Here is a 24,439-nt window from a genome sequence, read left to right as displayed (position 1 = left end):
GGGGAGGAAGGAATTGTCAGGGCTAATGTTTTTTTATTTAATGTTACTAGAGCTGACCCACCGTTGGTCCGGAGTTAGCGCCTTAGGTGACCTGAGCTTTGGCCTCAGGCCGCCAAGGCTTGGCATACCTTACCACCACGTCGGGCTATATAACTTAACTGGGTTGTTGGCGTTCGGGGTCTTGGCCACTAGTTAGGCAAGGCTGGGGTAGGCCCTGAGTATAGGCCAGAGTAGGGACCCGTGCGCAGAGTATTTAAACCTATATTTACTTCCTAGTTAGGAATAGCTTGAGCGTAGCTTGGAGGTTTATAAAGGTGGCCTCAAGGCCAGCCTTCTTCAAGATCTCCAAGCAACTCTTTCAGTGTCATCCAGCGGGGTTCAGAATACTCCATTCTCATTGGTCAGATTCCTTTGTCAATATCTTCATCGTCAGTAGAGATCTTCGAGACTTGTCGGTCTTACAGTTAGAGTTGCTTCCTAGAGACTCAATGTCAGCCAGTCCAACGCTGCGGATGCGCTGCTTACACTCTCGAACAGGCTCAAGATCCGTTGCATTTCTACTTCCTCGAGCCCGACCACTGCCAGAGACCAGGGATAGAGTTGCCACTCATGACTTTCAAGCTGCGCACTCAACTGGCCTGCCCGATACCCAATCCAAAACGCCAGGCGCACAGCCTCTTTGGCCCATGATATGAACGCGGTGACATCTCGACTACACGCTACAACCACGGCCGGGAGCATCCCCGAGCAGAGCCCGGCCAGTTCTGACCTAGTCTCGTCCCGCCCCGCCTGCTCGCTATGCAAGTATTGGATCAATTGGTGAGTGCAGAGAACGACGCCCTGGATAACAGGGTTCTTGTGGTACTGCTCGGGAACGGAAAGCAGATCGAACGGCGTCTGGATTCCGTCAAGGACTGCCCAGGAGGGGACGGGACCTAGACTTCTCAGGTGCAGCAGCTCGCTCAGAAAGGCAGCATGGCAGGATGAGAGCAGTAGAGATACTGTATCAGAGGCGGTAGCAGCCCTCTTGGAACTCGACGCAACGAACCGCGAGAAGAGCGACCGGCTGCCCTGGCCACCGAAGAATGTAATGTGCCGCATTTTCTCATGTACGGCGATATCTAGAATGATATTGTGACGAAAAGGCCGAACTTCCCAAGAGCGCAGAAACGTATATCAAGGAGCGACGCGAGTAGGTATGAGGCCGACCAGGCTTTGAACTTGCAGTGCAGGGCAATAGCAGGCTCTCGCTAACTACAGGCGCCGGCCCCTCTATCATGTGGCGATGACGAGTATGCAATACGCCCCATGTTTGCACCTCCGTACCAAGCACGAAGTGGGGGAAATGCCAATGCTTGCCCAAGGATACGGTATGGACTAGCCCGGTCCACTGCGCCATCCCAAGCCAGTAGAGCGCCGCTTGTGTATAAGTAGATCTCATTAGAGCCGGACCATGGACCCAGTTTGGCCAGTTTATCGTGCGCTCGCTCGCGACTCGAACCATCCATGTCTCCGCCGCCCAAAGCCATTATCCTGGATCTCTGGGACATACTTCTCTCCCGGCTCTCCCCCACCAGCGCCCGGATCCCCCGCGGGGTACTGAAGGACGTCTTCTCCTCCGATATATGCTACAGCTACGAGTGCGGCAAGTTGACGGATGTCGAGTTCTGCCAACAGGTTGCCGTACGACACTCTCTAGATGGGGCTGACGTGGTGGATATCCTGCAGCAAACCAGGAAGATAGCTATCCAAGACGAGAGCCTCATCCAGCGCCTGCGCACCCTGAAGAACCAATATGGCAAGGATGTGCATTGGTACGCAATGCTCAACATTGCCGGTCCAAACTACGCCGTTATCCGGGATGCTATTGCGGAGTGGGCAATCTTCGACCGCGTCTTCACGTCCAGTGACATAGGTATGCGCAAACCTGACCTGTGTTTCTACAGACATGTACTCCACGAGCTTGGACAGCATCCAGGGTATGTGGTTTTCGTCGAGTCTGACCCCGACAACGTTCTCTCTGCTCGATCTGTCGGCGGCCGCGTGGTTCCATACGAAGATGCCTCTGGCCTTGCACGATCTCTACATAATCTGCTGGGAGACACTGTCAAGCGAGGGCACGAGTTTCTCCGTGCCAACGCAGGGCGACTGGACAGCATTACAAATACCGGCGTCACTATCAGGGACAACTTCACGCAGCTTTTAATCTTGGAAGTCACTGGAGACCGGTATAGTCTCCCCAGCCAGGCACATGAGACTCTGTAAGCTGATGATCTCCTCCACACCGCAGTGATCTGATCTACCTGGAAGAGCACCCGCGGACATGGAACTTCTTCATAGGTATGCCTGAACAGTATCTGCGACCTCGCGTCACGACTCCGTGACTAACCCATGCCTACCCTAGGCCAGTCCCTACTCACCACAACCGCATACCCGGACGACTTTGACACCACATGCGCGGCATTGACCGTTCTGAAGCCCGACCGGCAAACAGCGTGTTCAGTCCTCGACGAACTGGCCAGCCATGTCAACGACGACGGTATCATTCTGGTACGAGTGCCCCCATCCCACCGGTTTCCCCAGCCCTAGCGAAGGCGTTTGAAGGCTCCAATGCGAGTCGAACCGGCTAACCCAGACACCCCGGCCAAAAGACATATTTCGACCGCAGCCGCCCGCGAATCGACCCAGTCGTCTGCGTCAACGTCCTGCGAGCGTTCTACGAGCACGGCCGCGGCCACGAGCTGCAACCATCCCTGCACTGGGTCCACGAAGTGCTCAAAACCCGCGCCTATGTGGACGGCACCCGATACTACCCGACCGCGGAGGCCTTTCTATACTTCGTGGCGCGTTTGCTGCAATGCACGCAGGAGGCGCTCCTGCAGCGGGAATTCTCCGATCTGCTGCGCCAGCGGGTTAAGGAGCGCATCGGGAAGCCCGGCGACGCGCTCTGCCTTGCGATGCGCCTGCTCGCGTGCCAGTATGTTGGAGTTCCAGCGGCGGACGCGGAGCGGGATGTGGCTTCTCTTCGCGCGATGCAGGATGCAGATGGCGGCTGGGAACCTGGGTGCGTGTATCGGTATGGAAAGACGGATATCAGGATTGGGAGCCGGGGGCTGGCTACGGCGTTGGCTGTCAAGGCGCTGTCGCAGGCAGAGGATGCTGGGAGGGCTGGACGGGGCGGAGGCGAAGTCAACCGGGAGAGTTTGACCAGTCTGGTTGGTATCCCGTCGGGGCTGAAGACGCTTTACTGGGGGCTTCTGGGATGGGTGCATTCGTATCCCAGATGGGCTAAGACTTCGCCTTGACCACCCGGAGCGTTGGCGAAGAGTGCTTGCGTCTAGGCATGAGGGTTTAGATAGGTACCTAGCTAGGTCAGTGGGTCTGAAACCGGCAGGAAAGGATCAGCCTGCATCCAAGGGGAGGACTAGATCAATCGGGAATAACCAATCAAACCGTTCCTCTCTCATATTGCGGTGTAGTCAGTTGCCCGTCTACCGGGCCCATTGCAGGGATGGGGATGGCACTGATGGCGTGTTCACAATACACATACACGTAAGTCTTTCCGCCCACAGCTCCACAGCACTCAGGGAGTAGCACTCTCAGTTTACTATGGTACTAGTAGTCTGGAATGCAGCAAAAGACTCCACTACACGGGGGAAACATCCAGGCGTTAAAAGGGTTACATTATTATCCATCTGTACTTTTATTAATCTCGGGGCTTTCTCGGGTATACTGGGCCTGTCCAGTGGGGTCCGTGACAAAACAGGCTTGATAGACAAGGAATGATAGCTAGTAGTGCCCTGCATATTTCCAGAGCCACCCTGGGACTGCTCCGGAGTACTAGGGTACCTAGGTAGGTAGATCATATTTGATTCTCGCGCCCAGCTCCGTACTCAGCACGGAGTAGCCCCCATACCATGCATTCGAGTATTTTAGTGACTTCATAGGTGAGGACAGCACGCCCTATGTCCCCAATAACAGAGCCCGACATAGAGCACAGAGCACAACCATTGGCTATAAAAGAAACAGCAGTGCACTACGTACTCAAGCAGGCACTCACAGTCAAGAACCGAAGCGAAACCCACAAACAGCCATCCATGAGTCCGTCGGAAGCCGACAAGGCGCCCTTTCGAGGGACAAGGACCCTGTCTCGGTTGCTCGACGCCCTGGAGACCCAGCTCCACCACCTGTGCACGCGATCGCGGCTGTTCACCCGCAAGAACTGGCAGTACTGCTGCCTCCTCAGCGGCCAGCTCTCCTTCCTCTGCGCCTTCCTGGTGCTCGTCGCCGCGGACTTCCTCCCGCCAATGAAGCCGACCTGGTCCGCCGAGCGCGTCCACGAGCACTACTTCTCGCACAAGGAGGGCGTCCGCGCCAGCGTGCCCCTCCTCCTCCTCTCCGGCGGCCTGTACCTGCCCTTCGCCGCGCTGCTCTCCAAGCACCTGCGCCAGATCCCTGGCATCGACCCGATCCTGCCGGAGCTGCAGCTCGCGGCGGGCGCGGCGGGCATTTTCTCCATCATGGTGCCCGCGAGCTTCCTCGGTCTGATCACCTTCCGCGACTACGGGCCCGAGTTGACCCTGTTGATCAGCGACCAGTTCTGGCTGAACTTCTTCCTCCCCTGGCCTACGTTCCTGATCCAGGCGTGGACGGTCGCGTGGGCCAGCTTCGCGGATGAGAGTGAGCAGCCCGTGTTTTCCAAGACCGTGGGGCTGATCAACTTTGTCGTGCCGTTCTTCTACCTGTCGTTGACTGGGGTGCATGTGCAGCATGATGGGCCGTATGCTTGGAGCGGGGCGTTGACCTTTTGGGTCGCCGCTGTGGCCTTTGGCGTACAGATTGGGGCAGACACGAACTGTCTTTTTCGGAGGATTAGGGCCATGCCTGATGACGAATGAGCGTTTGCTAGTTTAGGGATGAGCAAGTACAGGCCCGGGGGCTATGTACCTAGGTAGGTATATGCATGTGCCTGTGGGCACCTGCACCTGGGTCCCCTAGGCCAACCAGGACGTGCCTAGGTTGGAGAATGGAGCGCGTATTTATATTACCTTTAGCCTCTTCATCGAGACACTTGCGACTGTATTACAGCTAGTGCTGTCTAAAAATGTAAGAGACAGCCTCATCTTCAGCTGCACCTAGCCGTCGACTCCGCCTCAGCCGCTGCAGGCGAGAGAATGTTGATACGTCTACATGTACATATAATCCATAGATGGCGGACCAAGGCACAGTCTAGGGGACAATGCAAAACCATCAAAAGTACAGTTTGATATCGACTTCTTCGACTGCCCCGCGAGCATCCATATCCATAGAGCCGTCCATGTAACCCACCTACGCCTCATCACTGGGCTTCCAAGCTGCCAGGAGCAGCGCTATCACAATTGAGGAGCCGACTACCGTCCAACCACTGCGGGACACCTGCGGGTTGGTGAGCATCCGCCCCGAATCCCAGACGAGGTGGCGGATGCCATTGAAGCTATGAAACACAAACGGGAGGGCGACCCCAAACTTCACTGCGAACTGAGCCACTGGGGGAAGACCGCTGAAAGCCGCCACCAACGACTGAGACCCGATATCCCATCCGGTAACGGGCGAGAGGAGATAGGCTGTCGCATAGAGATATAGTCCCCCGGAGAGCGCCAGGCCAGTGATCCGAGTTGTGACGCTGACGATCCACGTAATCTGCGGCCGGTAGATGGACAGGTGAGGGGAGACAGGACGCCTCAGGCGTTGCTGTGCAAGGAGGTTCGTCGGGTCGGTGCGAGGTTTCTTGAGGCTCGATGAATGTCTGAAGCTGGGACTGTAGTCGATAGGGAGGTCATTAGCGATGGATTACCAAGGTAGGCTGGTCGCTTACCCTCTTGGCCAGGCGAGCCTACTACCGGTAGTAGGTTGCACGAAGCGAGCGGTGGACAGGGTCGCCAAATCGGACAGGGGCGTCCACAGCGAGCGACAACGCGCACCGCCCCCATGAATAGGGCGGATTCCGATGGAAAACATGATGGACGTGATGGGTGACAAATGGAGGAGGGAGGAGGGAGTAGTCTATGGAGGAGGGAGAAGGGAGAAAGGAGAAAGCTGGCGGTCGGCGGGTGGCCCCTGCCCCTTGGCGGCTGGCGGTTTTATTGCCCGGCCACAGCTTTGGACAGGACACCGACTGGACACTCTCCTGTCAAACAGAGCTCTTTCCGTTTCGGGAGCTTTTTCCCGTTGTGGAGCTCCTTCCTATCGTGTCTAGAGAGTACGACCTACTCCGTAAGGCTACAGGCTGAGGCATTACCTAAGGGGTATTCGTATACTGCCGACACATTTAGTGTCGGAATGAGTTTTAGTGCCTCACGTGCCCGTGTAATTAAGCTGTTCTAGTTTGTATAGTAAATAATATATAAACGCGAACAAAGGCCTTTAGGGCGCACTTGCTTAAAAATTACTAAGTCCGCGCTAAGGTACGGGTACATTAATTTATATAAGCTCTCCCACACAAATTAATGTACCCGTACCTTATTGGCAAATTTAATAATAAAAACCTTTAAAAACTTATTTTTAAAGTTATTTTAAGGCGCAGTAAACGCGTTTTTTAACTATAAATTAATGTTAAAGGCCACCAACGCGCTGGTACCTGGTTTTTTATAAAGAATGGCATATAAATTAAAGTACCTGTATTTATAAAGCTATTCGGAGGGCTATCCGCGTGGTGTTTGGCTAGGAATAAGATTATTAGCGTGTTAGTAAGGCTATTAACGTGCTGGTACTTGGTTTTTTATAAAAAATGGCATATAAATTAAAGTACCTGTATTTATGAAGTTATTTGAAGGGCTATTTATGTGGTGTTTAGCTAAAAATAAAGCTGTTAACGTGCTGGTACTTGGTTTTCTATAAAAAATTGTATATAAATTAAAGTACCTGTATTTATAAAGCTATTTAGAGGTTTATTTGCGTGGTGTTTAGCTAGGAATAAGGCTATTAATACGTTGGCAAGGCTGTTAGCATGTTAGTAAGGCTATTAACGTGCTGGTACTTGGTTTTTTATAAAAAATTGCATATAAATTAAAGTACCTATATTTAAGCTATTTAGAGGTTTATTTGCGTGGTGTTTAGCTAGGAATAAGGCTATTAACGCGTTGGCAAGGCTATTAACGCGCTGGCAAGGTTGTGAAAGTGCAGGTACTTGGTTTTTTATAAAGAATTGCATATAAATTAATGTACCTGTATTTGCGAAGCTATTTGGAGGTTTATTAGTATAAAATTTAGCTTGGTAGGTGGTGGGCTTACCTGGTTGGGGTGTGTAGAGAAATACATGCCTAGTTTTATTATGGCTTTTATTTATATAGGGGTTTCCATATAAAGTATAGCTTTATTTAAATAAAGCGCTTGAACCTTACGTGCCGCTCCCTTTATAATTATACTCCTAAATTTACAGGCTTGTAGCGCCACAAAATTGCAATAAAATTTAAATATAAGTAATTTAACTTATAGGAAATATCTAGAATACTATACTATATTCTTTTAAATATTTAAATATGTGTTGTTGTTGAGATATTAGCGCGTAAATTAATAATTAATAATTTTATATAAAAATATATATATTTGTATTAGTTAACTGCGGAACTTTTTTAATAAATTTTTTTAAGTTTAAATTTTGCTAAATTAGCGCGAATACTTTTTTTTAATTGGCCGCGCCTGATTTTACCGCCCTTGTAACTTATTAATTTTTACTATTTTACCTTATAAAACTTAATATATTATGCGGTATATTAATTTATATATAGTTTGCTATATAATATAATGTACCTATATAATATATATACTTTTTTAAATTACTACCTTATTACTACGCGGCGCGCGCAGCGAACACAGTTTAAAAAGGCGTTTATTTTAAAATATATGGGATGTATTATACAAAGATAAACAAATTAATTACTTACAAATGGCGGGCCGTTTGTGTGGGGGGGTGTCGGCAGTATACGAATATCCTTACCTAAGGCATTGCTATAAAGTGGTATCCACTGCTAATAAAAACCTTCTTTCTTGTCCAATCCGGAGCCTCCGTTTCCGAGATCTCCCGGGATTCCCCGTCGCCAGATCCCGCCCACGGCCCCACCCGCCCAGATTCCGATGTTCGGCTCTACTCCGTACTCCTGCTGTATGGAGCCATGGGTAATCCAATGCCTAGGATTACTCCACTCTAGCCCATGACTCCTTCTTGTTATCATCCACACCGGACAGTGGCCGATTTCAGACAACATTACAAGAGACAACCACGGGATGATCCATGATGATGAGCAGGAATCAGCCGCAAAAGTACCTTCCATGCGCCTACCTTCTGGCCGATCCGGGGAAATGTAATACCACTTACCTGACAATTTATAGCTGATAAAAGGCAGCTAACGACCCGGAACCCTCACGCATCCGAGTGCCGACTCGGCCTGCCCTGAGCGAATCGCCATGGAATCGACAGCGGCCCCGGATGTATACTTCACCCTTGACGGCCGAGGAGCCGTGACTGCGATCACAATAAACGACAGAGAGGTGATAGAACGCAAAGTGCTGTTGGACTCCGAGCTATTGCCTTCATGGGTCATAGCTCTACATGAGATGCGAGCAAGTATAGTCCCGAATGCCATGGAGTCGTGCGATGTCTCTCCGCCGCCGCCTGGCGACCACCCCTCCGGCTTCGATGGGGTATGCTCCACCTCTGCAGATGTCGAACGTGCAGCAAACGCTTTGGACGTGCAAGGGCTGCTGCAGCCGCATCTAGAGTCATCTGCTTCGCTGGGAGCGGAAGCAAGAACCGTAGACTCTGGCGTGGACTTCCCGTTCGACATCCTTCCCGACTCTTCTGAAACCTGGGACGACCTCGCCCTCTTTAACCTGCCAGCCGTCCCCACGTCAGTTCCGGAGGTACCGGATACTTCCATTCCGGGGGCTAGTGAACCGCAAAATTCGCATACCGATCCGAGTCGGAATACACAAGCAATGGCAGGGGGGCTGAAGCGGGCTCAGAAGCTGCATCGGATGTTGCAGGCGCTCGAGAATCACGCGGTACTGGGCCGGGACGACCATAACCGAGAGGTTGAAAGCCTCTACAACGGGCCGCAACTCCCTGCATGCGAGTCGGATGGGACCATGGTGCACTTTGCCTCCGTGCTCGGAAGCCACAGCAGCATTTCGGCCGCGGTTGGGACAATATACGGGCTGCTCAGCTGGAATATCTATGGGTTGGAGGAGGATCGTTTGATACGAGAAGAGGGTCTATCCCCTTACATTGCAGCTAAGCAGGTCTGTCACCACTGCCTCACTCCCCTCACCTACACGGCACATTGCGGGAATTGACGACCTCAATCTTGAAACACAGATGAACCAGAAAATGACAAGTGCGCTGCGCTGTCGAGGCAAGTCCAATGATTGGGCTAGTGATGGACGGCGGGCGGCAAAGGCGGTTTTTGGCGCTTTGAAAGGGACCAGCATTTCGATGCAGTCGTTTGCCCTGATACTCCTCGCGGGTAAGCTCACATGTTGTTTTCCCCTCTACTTTCCGGCTGTCTGGTAGCACTCTTGCTCATGTATTCCCGTAGAGGTTTTCAGTCTCGACTATCTCTTGAAGATTGCCCATTTTCCTGCGTTGCGAGTGACGTTCCAAGAGCAGTTTGCGAGGATTGCACAATCTCGGAGTGCGGAATGGCGTGTCTACCTAGAACATGACTACAAGGTGTTTGATTATCACCTTTTCCTGAGTCTCAAGAGTCATTGTATACCAGTTTCCCAGTCAGCCGTTCAGGCAACATGACCCATCTTCATCATTTATTTTTTCCCCAAAAATTAAGGCAAGGGGTAATAAAGGTTCCCTCAGAGTATGCATACTTATGAATTGCAAATCTACTACTCGCTGCTCTACTTTTGAGTCAACATACACCCCTACCCAGGTGGACGGGCCTAGTTCGGCGATGCCAGAGCTCAATGGTACGATACCAAGCACCTGACGACATTCAGCGACTTTCCTGTCCAACTTGGTTACTCATCTAATTACCAGGGTATGTACATATTGTCAGGTTCTTGCTCTGCTTGCCCTGACAGTGGGTAGAACCTCGGTCCGTGCCTAGCACGTACCTAAACTACTGGGATTATTTGCACTCAGATATTCGAAGCAAGACTTGATAGACCATACTAAATTCCCCGTGTGTGCCCAACGGAACACCAGTCGCCTTCAAGCAAAACCCCCTACGGCTATCAATCATGGCATTGGCAACTGATCTTGATCTGTGGCATGTAGCCGCGGCGCTGGCTGTGCTCTATGCAGGAAAATGCCTCCGCGACATATACTGGCATCCATTGAGTCAATTCCCCGGGCCTATACTGGTCCTTCTGGGCCCGTTTTACGAGTTCTACTACGATGTGATCAAAGACGGCACATTCCTCTGGGAGATAGAGAAGATGCACCAGAAATACGGTACAGGCGCTTCAGTACCACCCTACGCATGTACATCGTCAGAGGATATCCGAACGCTGACTACACCACCAGGGCCTATCGTCCGAATCAACAAAAGGGAACTACATATCCGCGATTCTGATTTCTACTCTCAGATCTACGCGGGCAACAGCCGCAGGATCGACAAGGACGCACCCACCGTCCAGGCGTTTGCGGTGCCCACCTCCGTCGCAGCAACAGTCGACCACCACCACCACCGGGCCCGCCGCGGCTATCTGAACCCTTATTTCTCAAAACGCTCCATCGGCGATCTCGAGCCCATCATCCACGAGCGAGTCGACCGGCTGTGCGGCCGCTTCAATGAAGCCCTGCAGACACACGAAGTGGTTAACTTGGACTCGGCGTTTTCTGCTCTCACAGCGGACATCATCACCTCCCGGCTCTATGGGGCGCACTTTGACTACCTCGGCATCCCGGACTTCAAGTTTGCTGTTCGCGAGACGTTTGAAGGCATGTCGCTGGTTTTCCACCTCTCTCGTTTCATCCCGTTCATGATGGCTACGCTGAAGCTCCTCCCGCTCGCAGCCATCAGGCTGATCATGCCGAGTGCAGCTGACCTTCTACAAATCCGCGAGGGCATCAAGCGGAATATTCTCTCAACACTGGACTCATCGAACGGGGGGGGCGAGGGCGAGCGGCACTCACGCTCACGGGCAGTCATTGCAGCGGCACTCAGGGATCCGGAGATCCCGCTCGAGGAACGGCGGATTGAGCGGTTGATGGACGAGGGGACGACGATCATCTTCGCCGGCACGGAGACCTCTGCGCGCGCAATGAGCGTGGCGTTTTTCCACCTGCTGAGCAACCAAGCACACCTCGAGACATTGCGCGCCGAGTTGCGCTCCAGACTAGGGTCTCGGCCGGGCAATGGATGGGCTCTTGCCGACCTGGAGTCTCTTCCGTTTCTGGTATGCTTGACCTTCCACCTTGAAACATCCTTTCGGGCTCTGCCCTAATGCCGTCTACAGACCGGCGTCGTGAATGAATGCCTTCGTTTATCCTTCGGTGCCGTCGGACGGCTTCCACGAGTTGCTACTCATGACGCATTGCAGTACAAGGAGTACTCGATACCGGCAGGCGTGAGTCCATCCGTTCGCCCCATCTGATGTGCTCAATATCACATTGCGAACTCCATTCTAACACAGTTCATCTCCCACACCGACAGACGCCAGTCAGCCAATCCACGTATTTCGTGCACACCAATCCAGCGGTCTATCCCGACCCGTTTGCCTTTGACCCAGAGCGTTGGGTCCGAGCAGCAAAGGATGGTGTGCCACTGGGGAAACATCTGGTCAGCTTTACCAAGGGGACGCGGCAGTGTCTTGGGATGAAGTAAGTACCCTCTCCCACCATACATAGATGCCCTTGTGACCATCTCCCACGAAGGGGATTGGCATGAGCGCGCGCTGATTCGGTGTGCCCGCTTCGTGCAGTATGGCGCTGGCGGAGCTTTACATCGCGATTGCTCGCATCGCGCAGGCATTCGACATGCGGCTGCACAATACGACACAGGACGACATTGAGGTGCACCATGTGCGCCTGGTTGGGTACCCGAGGAAAATCCGCGGACAGGTGGCCGGGCGAGGTCAAGTTGAGGTTAAGGTGACAGTCAACCGAGATGTGGATATGGAAGCTGAAGCCTAGGGCTGGGCCTGGGCCTGGGCCTGGGCCCTGGGTAGGTTACCTAGGGCATCCGTGCCTCCTTCCATGTCATGGCATGATGTTAGATGGCGGGATAGATTGGTACCTCGTTTGCGGCTCTGTAGCACCTAGGAACTTGCTACGGTACCTCTGAAACGTGGTGCATAGGTAAAATATACATATATCGTCATTGAATTATAACGCGCATTTTATCGAGGACCGCGAGAGAAGAACGTTTGATACGTTGAAGGTAGGACTACAATGCATCGCCACGATCGAACAGCAACGATATACAAATTGATAATCCAATACCAACAGGCATGGCAGCTCGGTTAGGTAGGCTAGGTACATACACATGTGCATGACAACCCGTTGCATTCTGAGCCTTACTGGAGTCTAGATTCTGATCATCACTGTTCCCTCAGACGCGGGAAAAGTGCCGCAGCATTCTTCCAATATATCATAGCCCTTGTCTCATCCTCCATCGGATACTCGTCCAATTCCTTCGCAAGAGCCGCGGTTGCTGGCGGCGGCGCAAAGGGGAAGTCACTCCCGCACAGGATGTGATCCCGGGGAACATGCTTCAGCAGCAAGTCCAACGTGTAGGCCGAACTCGACAGCGCCAAGTCAAAGTAGAACGCCGTAAAGTCCTCGAGGATCTCGCTCGCCGGCTTCGGCGGGGGTCGAGATGCGCCGCGAACGCCGGGATGAGGGCCGCCGCGCGCCGGACCAGGAAGGGCAGCGTGCCGCCGGCGTGGGACAGGATGACCCTGCAGCGCGGGTACAGCCGCAGCGTGTTGTTCATGATCATGTCCAGCGCCGTGTTTGTCGTTTCGTGCGGGAACTCGGCGACCGTCGGGTCGACGTATTGGTTGCACCGCGGCCCGCTGAGGAAGCTGGACCCCGGATGCACCAGCACCACCGCCGACCGCTGGTGCAGCTCTTCCCAGATCGGCGTGAATGCGGAGTGCCCGAGGTATGCGTCGCCGTAGCGAGCGCACAGCATCACGCCGTCCGCTTGGAGGTGGTCCAGGGCGTGGCGGATTTCCAGCAGCGCGTGTTCGGTGTCGAGCAGGGAGGGGATTGCAGCTAGGAAGCCGAAACGCTTGGGGTCGCTGTCGCGTACCCCTGCTGCGTACTCGTTGACCTGTCTGGCTACCTTGCGGCCTGCCTCGCCCTCAAAGGCGAAGGTCAATGGAAAAGAGAGGATGGCGGTGCTTGCGCCAACGGTGCCCATGTACTGGCTGCTGGTGGCAGGTGACCAGCGCGGAATCGGCGGCCCATTTGTGGTCTTCTGTCCGATGAGCGATCGGGCGAGTGCTGCACTTTCTTAGAATGTTGCTTGTGGGTTGCTTGAGGAGATGGAACATACCCGCGACAATGTCTTCGGGGAGGTAGTGATGGTGGACGTCAACCTTTGCTTCCATCCTGGAATCTGACAATGATCGCCTGTAGCTGTGGTCGGAGGGACGACTACTAGAATGTGATTGTGTCTATATAGGAATTCCAGCCATGTACTATGGTAAGTATAGTATAGTACCCCAGTTTCTGCGGTCCGTGCTAGGCACGGAGCACGGGCATATGGATGTAGTCATCCCCTATATCAAGCGAGTCCCCTCGCAGGGCATGCACAACGATCAATACATGCTCGATCCACCCATTTGACAGCCCACCCATCGAATCCATTCGCCATGTCCGCCCCCAACAAGCCCACTAGGGCTAGTCCACCTCCGAGCCAGCAACCACTGCAAGGACTGGTCTCCTACCTGCCCAGTCCCCTGCTGCCGTACGCCCAGCTGATTCGACTCGACAAACCGATTGGCTTTGCCATTGTGTACCTGCCCTACCTCATCGGCATTGTCTACGCCGCCAGCGTCGCCCCCACCCCCCTGCCCATGTCCTTGCTTCTCAACCGCGCCCGCATCTTCCTCACAGGGAGCATCATCCTGCGCTCAGCAGGCTGCACCTGGGACGACATAGTGGACCAAGACCTCGACCGCCAAGTGCAGCGCAGCCGCTCGCGCCCGATCCCGCGCGGCGCCGTAACCACTCGCAACGCGTGCCTGTTCGCCCTCGCCATCGCCTGCGCTGGCGTCGCCAACCTCCGCCATCTGCCGCGCGAATGCACCCACGACGCCATATTCATTGTTACATTATCACTAATATACCCTTACCTGAAGCGCGTCACCCATTACCCGCAGCTCGTGCTTGGCCTGACAATCGGGTTTGCGGTGATAATGGCCGCGCATTCGCTGGCGGTCGATCCCTGGGCATATCCCACGAACATCGCGACAGGGAGTCTCTATTTCGCCGTCGTCCTGTTGATGATGCTGTACGACATCATATATGCGCGACAGGATACCACCGATGACATCAAGGCCGGGGTGAAGAGCATGGCCGTGCGCTTTCGCCATTCCATTCGGCTGCTCGCGGGGCTGCTTGCGCTTGTTATTACAGTGCTGCTGGCCGCCACGGGCATCAGCTCTTCATTCGGGCGGGTATATTTTGGTACAGCCGTTGGTGGCACTGGGGTGAGCTTGGGCACCGTGGTTCTGCGCATGAATTTGGAGAACCCGGACAGCTATCATTGCTATGTGGGCGCGGCGTACATGGTCACAAGTGTCTGTATTCTTGGGGGGCTGCTTGGAGAGTATGCCATAAAGGCTGGACTACTGCCATAATCATATCGTCCGCAGTATGAGCGTGTATATCTTTCATTTTCATGTTTTCCCGGTATCGCGCTGTTCGGAGGATTCTTGATGTTTGACTTCCAAAATACCTTGCTAGTTTTCCCAAGTTACCAGTTCACAATCCAGTAAGCCGTTCTGAGATTATTACAAAGTCCAGCAAAATTGGAAACGTGGTTGTGTGCCCTAAACAGGAAATCTCCGTAGGCCCTGTCTCGGCGTCGTGTTGCTTGGGCGACTTATGCTGCTTTCCTAGTGGCGCCCTGCCATTTGAATGACAGCATGAAGCCTTAGCCTGGGCCATCTCTGTTATATCCAACATGAGGGGTACGGTCTGCTCATCCAATAACATATAGAGTGCGTACGTGGGGGATAGTTAGGGGTTATATGACAAGCGTGACAAGGAAATAAATTCAAACGACTCGCCACTTGAATCAACCGTCACTCTTCTCAGTCCACCACCTCTCCTTTCGGTCCTATACCTACCAAGGCGCTCCTAGTCAACAGTCGTTATGGATGACCACTCCTTTGATGAGCAGCTAATCCGCGCCGTTGGCGGCGACAATACCCTGGTGACATTTCCCACCGATGCTACCAGCATCCCATCATTCAACCGCGACATCCCGGTGCTTCCAAAAGCAATCGCCGTCCCACAGTCCGTCGATCAAGTGGCCGAGATTGTGAAGTGTGCTGCCGCCGCTGGATACAAGGTCCAGCCCAGGAGCGGCGGGCATAGCTACGCAAACCACGGTATAGAGCCAGCCCACTGCCCTACCTACCAACTTGCGACTCTCGTCAGCTCACGCCACTCTATCTTATAGGATACGGAGGCGCCGACGGGGCAATCGTCGTTGATCTAGCAAAGCTCCAGTCCCTCTCCATCGACACCGTGACCCACAATGCCCGTATCGGCGCAGGCGCTCGCCTCGGAGACATTGCGCGATTCCTCTACACAAAGGGCAGGGCAATGGCGCATGGGACGTGTCCGGACGTCGGGCTCGGAGGACACGCCACGACCGGAGGCATGGGTCCAGCTTCACGGCAATGGGGGCTGGCGATTGACCAGGTGGTGGCGATGCAAGTTGTGCTGGCAGACGGGCGGGTCGTGCACGCATCTCACTCCGACAACGAGGATTTGTTCTTTGCGCTCCGAGGCGCGGGTCCCAGCTTCGGCATTGTGACCGAGTTTGTGATGCGCACGCAGCCGGCGCCGACGCAGGCCGTGCAGTACGAGTTCGTCTGCGAGTCCACGAGTCCCGTGGCTCGGGGCGCAGTGTTCAAGGCCTGGCAGCAGCTGGCTGGCGACTCGGCGCTCCCGTTGGAACTACACACCATGGTCGATATCTTTGAGCACAAGGTCGTTGTCTCGGGTACGTACTTCGGGTCTCGCGTCGCCTTCGACGCTCTCCGGCTGCCCGCCCGGTTTCCGGAGAGTCAGGGCGTCTGGAAGATCAGCGATGCCTTGGACTGGATGCAGCTGGTGGATGGCTGGGCGAACCATGTCCTTCGCGAGTTCGGCGGCGGCATGCCGCGAGCGTTTTACGCCAAGTCGCTGAGCTTTGCGCCGCGGACCCTCATGTCGGCGCACGCTGTCGACGCTCTGTTTCATTTCCTGGGGACGTGGTCTCGGACGCGTGGGAGGCTCTACCTGTCGTTTCATGTGGGCGGGGGCGCCATCACGGATGTGCCAGCGGGCGAGACGGCATATCCGCACCGGGACACTGTGTTCTGGGGCCAGTTTGCAGTGGCTGGAATGGGGTCTGTGTCTGCGAGTTCGAAAGACTTTGTCAGTTGCATGGTGAGTATCATCACCGCGGCTATGCCTGACGGCGAGTTTGGTGCATACGCTGGACATGTGGACCCTTCTTTGGCCAGTCCGCAGAAGGAGTACTGGGGATTGAACCTGCCCCAGCTGCGCCAGATCAAAGCAGCTGTCGACCCCCTAGATGTCTTTCATAACCCGCAAAGCGTGCCGGTGCTAGAGGGACCAGGCGCCCGAGTTGTTGCTACCGAAGGAGATTCTAGCTGTGTGGACAAGGCATAGACCCCTCCAACGCAAATGTAAGGGGAGGAAAGCGTGACTCGGTGGAGTAGGGCTAAAACAGAAATAAATCATTTTCCATTCTGGTAGAGCTAGAGCACAATGTAAGTAAGGCATCCGCTTATAGTCTGTCTGAAATCAAGAGAAGAATAAGAAAGTTAATCCAGTAACATGCACACTTGATCCTCAACACAGGCGCTCGCTTTGTCAATAAAGTACACAGGCAAGGGCTGCAGGATTCTGGCAGTCTCTGAGATATCTATGTCTTTGCCCCAGCACGTAGAAGTCCGCAAAACATAGAGAAGTCAATCCCTAATATGCTACATATGTAATCCAGCCACATGCTTGGTGAACAGTCAGCGTCTACTATGATAGTTAAGTGCCCATTGTGTAGCACAAGTAAGCCCGTTTGCCTATAGCTTTTGTAAGTGGCCTAACAATAGCCATTTGCAACGAATTACAAGGCGGGCAATACCATACTAACCACCAAGGCACGAATGGCACCAGGTTCAATACCGTCTGTTTCCAAAGGACATTGAGTGGCCGATTTGGGCAACGTTACGCCTTATGGAATATTCATATCCAGACGCCTTTGTGGCAGATTGTGGATATGACTGGAGGCAGGCAGCCTCAGTATGGTGGTCTCTTGTATGGTGTGAATATTGTACAGTTTTCGTGCCTTAGAAAGGGTTTGATTACTGTCTGGCATGGATCTTTTTATTAGTCGGGGTTGTCGTACAAGAATACGATCTATTTGTTTCGAATAACTGCTGAGTGACCTTTTGAATCAATGGGAAGTGAGCTTCTGCTTGCAGTTGAACAGCCTCATAGTAGAAGGTACCTCTCTGAATAGCATCCTGCACATCTGTCACTGTTCTGATTGGAGGTGAAAGAACTCTGTGTTCCCTTACTATAAGGCAGTCAGTTATACTGAATGCCCAGCCAGACGAGGTCAAGCTCGCATACTGCCACTTCGATGACTGCCAACGCTAAAGTGGCTCTACTTATTGTACGTGAGACACCATAGCTTCCTGTCACGCGCCTCAGGAACAAGCGTAACCAATACTTCGCTTTTCAGCACTGTGCGTGACGGTCTCACCTGACCGGAACTGTCGGGAAATGGCCCCCTTGTACACTCAAAACAACTGGAAGTTCCGGATCCTCAGTGTTACGGACGTTCTGCCACCTCAGAGATGCGGTTGTCCCCTATTCAGTCAAGCCCTGAGCGCCAAGACTGAGCTTGCCATTATGAATAATTGTTAATGAAAAATAAGGTGCTCGAATATTCCTGTGTGAACAGGAGTATGGGTCACCATAGGCCGAACTATTTGTACCTATACGTATTAGGATCCATGCTGGCTACAGCCGATCCATTCCGCGATTCTCGGCGTATATGCTGGTTATATAGAAGGGGCTTGGGAAGTCCTCACAGCGGGCGCTACATTTCTTTAAACAGCCTCCACAAGATATGTCGGGCCCTATCAGGGTGTAAGCTCGCAAGAGACACAGCCAGCAATAAGAAGGGAATAAATTTGTTCACCGGGGCCGCGAATATGCACTCTCAACCGTACAAGTCCCACCATTGAAAAGCTGCCTGAAATAGAGAATGCAACCAGGGTCATGGCCCCAAAGTTGAGGATATGCTGTGTCAGCAGTCGGTGCTCGGGGTTAAAATAGGGCCCGGAGAGCAAGTTAATGTCCTCCTTTATAGCCTTAGAGCGTGCATGCCTTCTTGTATTATATTAACCCTGCTAGCTAATAATTATAGTATTAGCTTTTTTTATACCTTTATCCTGCACCACTGTAACTATATTAAATTAATTATTATTATATACTTAAATTATAATACTATTATTAAAAATATACCTTTTTTTACTTTATTATATTATAAAAAATCCTTATTAATAAAAGCTAGGGTATTATAATTAATAGCAAGAATTATAAAAAGTATATATTTTATTTAAATTAAGGTATATTATTTCTTTTTTATTTATATATATTATATTTTAGTATATTAAAAATAAAAGTTATTTTTTTAACACCTATAAAAAGCATGTATAAATACTTATATATATATAGTACTTTGCACCCCTAAGTCCTTTTTATATTATAATTATATTATTTATATATATAAAGTTATTAACCCCCACGGCGTAATTTTCTTGCTTAACCTAGTAATTAATAAAAAAAGTATAATTATAATTTTATAAAATAGCATTAATAATAAAAACTTGTTTTAAAAAAAATAAGCTAGTATTATTATTATTTTAGGTATTATATATTTATATTTATATTTATATTTCCCTGGCTATAGTAAGCCCTTTATTTATAATTTATATTTAATTTATATTATTTATATTTAAATATAGTAATTAATATATAATATATATAGGTTTAGGTTAGCGCCTTTTAGCTATTTTTAGGAGTAATAATTTATATAGGCTTTAAATATATAAAACTTAATTTATTTATAAATAGCATGCTTAATTACGCGCTAAAAAAATTATGCTTAAATATATTTATATTTTTTTTAGTTATTAATAAAATATATTTATTTATATTTAAAAATATTTAGCCGCGGCGTTAAAAAAAGGTTATTTAAAATATTATATAAAATATTATTATAATACTTATAAATTAAAATATAAATTATTAACTAATATTATTACCTAATATAATTTTTTATATATATTAATTAATAAGTAAGGTTATTATTATTATAAGGGCTTATAATATGCATGTAAAAAATAAGTTAATTAATAATTTTATTATTAAGGTAAAAGGGCTAGGCAAGCTTAAAATAAGCATGTAAGTAAATTAAAAAATAAAAAAAAAAATTAAGGTTATTTTAAGCGTGCTAATAAAAAAAGGACAGGAATTAGGGGTTAATACGCTGTGTTTAAAGGGGCTTTATATATTGCTTAGGGCTGTGAATAGGCGGGTACGGAGGGGATGTAGGTAGCTCTCGGCTTTCAAGGAACCTGTTAAGAGAGGGCTTAGCAATGATTTACTTATTTATCCAAGCTAGTTTATATGTACATCGTGCGCTGCGGGGATGGATGGTTTATAGAGTTGTAGCGCCACCCGGGGCTCAGATCAGCCCCGAGCTGATTAAGTGCTGTTGGTATTGTGAAGAATCGGGAGAAATGGGTGTTGGGAACACGGGCTTACTTTCATTTCAATCTGGAGTTTAGCTATAGCTTCTAGACCGTATGTAGGACATGAAAACACACTCGAACCCCCTAAGATACCTGAGCGGGACAATTGCAGCTAGAGGTTTGTGTTCTTAGCAAAGTAAAAGCCTCACACGACGGTAGCGTATTTCTCATAAGGATTTCTCATAACAATATTGAAGCTACTGCGGATGTACCTACAAGCAAAATCAGTGTTCCCCGCTACATGAGCCTGCGCCCTACCTCGAGCCATTGACCTCTCATTAGAGAAATAGCAGGCCGAGTTTCCAACCTTACTAGCCAGTACGCTGGTAAGCCCAATTCCATCAGGATACACGGTCCCCTCTAATAGACCCCCGGAATCAGGCGATACTTCACCCGCTCCAGAATCTCCTTGTACGCATCACCATACTACAACCGCACGTCAGCATCCACTCCCCATCACACGCACACACAAGCCAAAAAGCAAAAGGAGATAGGATAGGGAATCATACCCTCCCAACCAAATACTGCTCTAAAACCGGCACCCCACGCACCGCGAAATCCCAGAAAAAGAAGCTAAACGTCACCGCGCCCCACGGCACGCCGCCGCAGACAAGCGCATACCCGCCGCGCCAGAGCGTATACCCGCCGTAGTTCACATTCGTCGCGAGCGAGAACAGCCCGCCGGCGTACGGCGCCCCTTTGTTGCGCGCGTCCTTTTTGAATGCGGTCCTCTGCACCTCGGAGATCGCCTCGGTGAGGATTCCGACCGTGTACGCTGCTGCGCCCAGTGCGATCGCGGGGCTGGAGAGGAGCCCGGTGGCGGGGGACTGGGAGGTCACACTCCACGCGGAGAGGAGGGTGTTCAGCGAGTTGAAGACGGTGTTGAAGAAGGCGATGGTAAGGGCTGACGCGATTGGGGTTTCCTGCTCGGAGACCAGGAGCATCGTTGCGATTTGCTTGGCGCTGCTGCCCAGGGCGAGCAGGGTGATCAGGCCGTAGTACGGCTGCAGGCCTGCACCTGCACCTGCACCTGCGGAGGAGAGGATCTGGGCTGTTGGGACGGGGTGGCCGTGCAGCTTTGCGATTGCGGCGCTGGCCCAGCCGCTGGTCAGGAGGCGGTACTGCCACCAGACGTCTAGGGCTCGGAGGCCCGTGAAGAGCGCTCGGCCCAGCGGGGAGGCGCTCTTTCTGCGCGACACGTTATCCTGCATTGACGGCATGGTGCTTACTTTCCAGGAATGTGCGAGGGAAAGGAGGAGGGGACGATCACTTATCCTGTTCTGTGCTGGCGTCGTGATTTCTAAGCTCGGGGCTGATGTCAGCCCCGAGGAGCGAGTCATGATGTAAGACCCTGTAAGGGGTCATGACCTGGCTGGAAAATTCTGATTTGCCGGAATATAAATAAAAGCCAGAGTGGCTCTTCCCTGCCAATTAGCCTATCCTATCACATCCACTTCTCCAGCATGTCCGCGTCCGCCGTCCTCATCACCGGCGCCACCGGCAAACAGGGGGGCTCTCTGATCCGCAGCCTCGTCAACCGCAGCGCCCCCTTTGAGATCCTCGCGGTGACCAGAAACCCTTCTTCGGCCTCCGCCCAGAAGCTCGCGAGTCTCTCGTCGCGCATCAAGCTCGTCCAAGGCGACCTGGATAATCCGAGCAGCATCTTCCGAAATGCCCAGCAGTTGACCAACACACCCATCTGGGGCGTCTACAGTGTGCAGGCCGCAATCAACAACGCCGCCGAAGAGCCGCAGGGCAAGGCGCTGATCGACGAAGCGCTCCGGCAAAACGTCAAGTTCTTCGTGTACAGCTCCGTCGACCGCGGCGGCGAAACCCGCTCGTTCAACAGCCCGACCACCATCCCCCATTTCGTCAAGAAACATAACATCGAGCACCACCTTGTCGAACGCAGTAAAGACACGAACATGGACTGGGTGATTCTGCGCCCGACGGCGTTCTATGAGAATCTCACCCCCGATTTCTTCGGCAAGGTCTTCGCGACGTGCTTTAAGATGGCGCTGCAGGGGAAGCCGCTGCAGCTTGTTGCGACCAGTGACATTGGCTTCTTTGGTGCTGATGCGTTCATGAAGCCGGAGGAGTACAAGGGGCGTGCGATTTCGCTGGCGGGTGACGAGCTGACGTTTGATGGGATGCAGGCCGTGTTTGAGCAGAAGATGGGGCGGCCGCTGCCGTTGACGTTCCGGCCGGTGTGCTCGCTGTTCATGGCCATGATGAAGGACATGGGGTACATGTTCAAGTGGTTCCGGGAGGAAGGGTACGGCGCGAATATTGAGCAGTTGAAGAAGGTCAATCCCGAGATGAAGACTTTTGCGACGTGGTTGGAGAAGGAGAGTGCGTTTCGGAAGTAGGGTTTGTGCAATATCCAGTTTCTTGCTTTTTGCCTGTATATCTTTCTGCTAGGAGTTATATGCTCGTACCTATACAATTACAACGACAATGTTTTGACCACCTGCAGTATACCCAGGGCTAACGCTCTGCACAGTCCCGGAAACCTTCAGTATCTGTACAAGTTGAAAGAGATACAAACCCATCCACCGGGTATCCTCCATCTCTCTACCTGCCCTAGCATCTACACCAGATCTTCCACATTCCTCCTCAAAGTCTCCTCAAGCCCCGACCACCCAGACCCCCCAATCTCCCTAAGGAGACCCTCCGCCCGTTCAGCAGGCTCGATCTCCAGCACCCCGTGCTCCCCTCCAGGCAAATCACCAGGTAACGAGCGGTGAGGGAACTCCCTCCGAAAGAACGCGATGATCCCATTCCACGTAAACGGCCCCCCAAACGCAAATAGCCGCTCGCTCTGTACGCCCGGGTGGATGAGCCCCGCTACGTGGAGGAGCGCGACGTCCGCAACGTCCACCCCGTATGCTCCTGCAAGACCAGGTACGGTCCGTCAGCCTTCATGCGGCGTCGTGGGGGGTGAAGTTGGCGCTTACCGGTAGGTATAACGTGCTGCAGGAAGCCCCAGAAGCGATCGAATTCGTTGCGGAGGATAGAGGCCGGCCAGGCGGACGACGAGGCGTGGCCCTGCGCCTTGGGGTCCAGGGACGCGCCGAAACACACGGAGGGGAGGACTAGCGGGTGGAAAGATCAGCGTCTGCCGTCTTCACACCGGCGGAGGAAGAGTGTGAGATGTGAGATGTGAGATACCTGTATTGACAACGAAACCCGGCTTCTGCTCCTCAGCCCATTCCCAGACAGCCTGCTCGCCGAGCGTCTTGCTCGCGGCGTACGTATCGAACCCAGCCTTAGGGCTGGGCTCCCGGATCCGCCGGAGGACCTCCTCGTTCCAGGTATCGACACCCACGCGTGTCTTGCTGTGCTTGTGCTCATGCAGCGACGAGAAGGTCGCGGCCTCGGAAGACGACGTGTAGACGAAGCGGCGGACTGTGCGTTCTCGCGACGCACTGGCGAGGAGGTTCCGGTTTGCGCTGACGACGCTCGAGATCAGATCGGCCGAGTGCCCGAAGACGGTCGCGACGTGCGTTATGCCGGATACGCCTGGGACATCAGTCTCGTCACTGGCGCAGGGTATGTAGGTAGTGTTAGGTGTAGGTACCCTTGACAGCATGGTCGAATGCACCCGGAACAGTCATGTCCTCGACCCTGACGAGCTCGAACGCCCCCTGGCCATATTTCTCGCGGAACAGCGTCTCGGTCCATTGGGCCTTCGATGGGTCGCGGACTGTCCCTCGGACTTTATAGCCGCGCTGGAGAAGTTGGTCGGCGACGTGCGAGGCGACGTAGCCGTTGACGCCGGTAACTAGGATCCAGGAGCCGGGAGGGCTGACTGGATTGAAGGGAAGTGTTTGTGGAGACATGGCTAGTAGGAATGGTGATTGTAGAATGCCCGGTATTATCCATACTCCAGCTTATCAAGTTCCGCTTTATACCTAGTGTAGGGCCGAAGGGCACAATGGAGTGAACCCCACTGGAGTGCTTAACAATGCCGGACACGATTTCAACCCCGAGCACCGACTGCTGACACATGGCCTCCACAGCATGAGCTCTCTTGCCTAAGGTGCGGTGGTCCCGGTCCACTTCCGAGTGCGGGCATAGGTAGCCCTGGAGTATTCCTGGCCCTGGGCTCGGCCGCGTCCCACGCCAATGAAGCGACCACTCAAAGCGCAGCTCCCTGTGCGGTTGGAGAGCCTAGAAAAAGAACCGTAAGTGAGTAGCAGCCTCAAAATGCGGCACCGAGACCTTCACGCGCGCTGTTGACTGGGTTGCGCATGAGGTACTGGTTAGTTTGGGTATGGGCAGTAGGCGCCTTCCCTTGTATCAAAAAATTTGAATCGGCGTGAACACCATGGCCAAGTGGGCGAGATGGGTGTGGTCGGAGCAGAGGGCAGCCTGTGACTGAGAAACAAATAAAAGGACAGCTGAAGGGAACCGATTTAGATGAGTT

The 24,439-nt window shown here is 52.3% G+C and overlaps 12 protein-coding genes across 12 annotated transcripts; 7 read left to right on the top strand and 5 right to left on the bottom strand.

Annotated features, from left to right (window-relative positions):
• Positions 1-265: 265 nt before the first annotated feature.
• DSM5745_05796 (uncharacterized protein) lies at positions 266-1,101 on the bottom strand (the record flags this gene model as incomplete). Its single annotated transcript, XM_026747812.1, has 2 exons — positions 266-343; positions 526-1,101. The coding sequence occupies 2 exons, from the start codon at positions 1,099-1,101 to the stop codon at positions 266-268; spliced, it is 654 nt and encodes a 217-aa protein (XP_026603644.1).
• Positions 1,102-1,506: 405 nt separating this feature from the next.
• Positions 1,507-3,305, top strand: DSM5745_05795 (uncharacterized protein; the record flags this gene model as incomplete). Its single annotated transcript, XM_026747811.1, has 4 exons — positions 1,507-2,228; positions 2,291-2,340; positions 2,405-2,550; positions 2,652-3,305. The coding sequence occupies 4 exons, from the start codon at positions 1,507-1,509 to the stop codon at positions 3,303-3,305; spliced, it is 1,572 nt and encodes a 523-aa protein (XP_026603643.1).
• A 792-nt stretch (positions 3,306-4,097) lies between these two features.
• DSM5745_05794 (uncharacterized protein) lies at positions 4,098-4,898 on the top strand (the record flags this gene model as incomplete). Its single annotated transcript, XM_026747810.1, has 1 exon — positions 4,098-4,898. The coding sequence occupies one exon, from the start codon at positions 4,098-4,100 to the stop codon at positions 4,896-4,898; it is 801 nt and encodes a 266-aa protein (XP_026603642.1).
• Positions 4,899-5,328: 430 nt separating this feature from the next.
• DSM5745_05793 (succinate:quinone oxidoreductase subunit C) lies at positions 5,329-5,997 on the bottom strand (the record flags this gene model as incomplete). Its single annotated transcript, XM_026747809.1, has 2 exons — positions 5,329-5,797; positions 5,855-5,997. The coding sequence occupies 2 exons, from the start codon at positions 5,995-5,997 to the stop codon at positions 5,329-5,331; spliced, it is 612 nt and encodes a 203-aa protein (XP_026603641.1).
• Positions 5,998-8,442: 2,445 nt separating this feature from the next.
• DSM5745_05792 (uncharacterized protein) lies at positions 8,443-9,784 on the top strand (the record flags this gene model as incomplete). The annotated part of the gene is made up of 3 exons (XM_026747808.1): positions 8,443-9,276; positions 9,353-9,500; positions 9,573-9,784. 3 exons carry the CDS (start codon positions 8,443-8,445, stop codon positions 9,782-9,784), a joined length of 1,194 nt encoding a protein of 397 aa, XP_026603640.1.
• A 446-nt stretch (positions 9,785-10,230) lies between these two features.
• DSM5745_05791 (cytochrome P450) lies at positions 10,231-12,127 on the top strand (the record flags this gene model as incomplete). The annotated part of the gene is made up of 4 exons (XM_026747807.1): positions 10,231-11,391; positions 11,452-11,562; positions 11,649-11,815; positions 11,917-12,127. The coding sequence occupies 4 exons, from the start codon at positions 10,231-10,233 to the stop codon at positions 12,125-12,127; spliced, it is 1,650 nt and encodes a 549-aa protein (XP_026603639.1).
• A 407-nt stretch (positions 12,128-12,534) lies between these two features.
• Positions 12,535-13,551, bottom strand: DSM5745_05790 (amidohydrolase family protein; the record flags this gene model as incomplete). The annotated part of the gene is made up of 3 exons (XM_026747806.1): positions 12,535-12,795; positions 12,855-13,444; positions 13,497-13,551. 3 exons carry the CDS (start codon positions 13,549-13,551, stop codon positions 12,535-12,537), a joined length of 906 nt encoding a protein of 301 aa, XP_026603638.1.
• Positions 13,552-13,815: 264 nt separating this feature from the next.
• DSM5745_05789 (4-hydroxybenzoate octaprenyltransferase) lies at positions 13,816-14,805 on the top strand (the record flags this gene model as incomplete). The annotated part of the gene is made up of 1 exon (XM_026747805.1): positions 13,816-14,805. The coding sequence occupies one exon, from the start codon at positions 13,816-13,818 to the stop codon at positions 14,803-14,805; it is 990 nt and encodes a 329-aa protein (XP_026603637.1).
• Positions 14,806-15,323: 518 nt separating this feature from the next.
• On the top strand, positions 15,324-16,855 carry DSM5745_05788 (FAD-dependent oxidoreductase; the record flags this gene model as incomplete). The annotated part of the gene is made up of 2 exons (XM_026747804.1): positions 15,324-15,561; positions 15,633-16,855. The coding sequence occupies 2 exons, from the start codon at positions 15,324-15,326 to the stop codon at positions 16,853-16,855; spliced, it is 1,461 nt and encodes a 486-aa protein (XP_026603636.1).
• Positions 16,856-20,513: 3,658 nt separating this feature from the next.
• Positions 20,514-21,230, bottom strand: DSM5745_05787 (uncharacterized protein; the record flags this gene model as incomplete). The annotated part of the gene is made up of 1 exon (XM_026747803.1): positions 20,514-21,230. One exon carries the CDS (start codon positions 21,228-21,230, stop codon positions 20,514-20,516), a length of 717 nt encoding a protein of 238 aa, XP_026603635.1.
• Positions 21,231-21,473: 243 nt separating this feature from the next.
• DSM5745_05786 (Nucleoside-diphosphate-sugar epimerase family protein) lies at positions 21,474-22,379 on the top strand (the record flags this gene model as incomplete). The annotated part of the gene is made up of 1 exon (XM_026747802.1): positions 21,474-22,379. The coding sequence occupies one exon, from the start codon at positions 21,474-21,476 to the stop codon at positions 22,377-22,379; it is 906 nt and encodes a 301-aa protein (XP_026603634.1).
• Positions 22,380-22,600: 221 nt separating this feature from the next.
• Positions 22,601-23,852, bottom strand: DSM5745_05785 (aldehyde reductase II; the record flags this gene model as incomplete). The annotated part of the gene is made up of 4 exons (XM_026747801.1): positions 22,601-22,902; positions 22,968-23,105; positions 23,182-23,532; positions 23,591-23,852. The coding sequence occupies 4 exons, from the start codon at positions 23,850-23,852 to the stop codon at positions 22,601-22,603; spliced, it is 1,053 nt and encodes a 350-aa protein (XP_026603633.1).
• Between the last annotated feature and the right edge of the window lie 587 nt (positions 23,853-24,439).

The sequence above is a fragment of the Aspergillus mulundensis genome (genome assembly GCF_003369625.1).
Source record: "Aspergillus mulundensis strain DSM 5745 chromosome Unknown scaffold_5, whole genome shotgun sequence".
In the NCBI taxonomy this organism is placed as follows: Eukaryota; Fungi; Ascomycota; class Eurotiomycetes; order Eurotiales; family Aspergillaceae; genus Aspergillus; species Aspergillus mulundensis.
The sequence above is the reverse complement of the archived record's forward strand: the minus strand, read 5'-3'. Positions and strand labels throughout refer to the sequence as shown.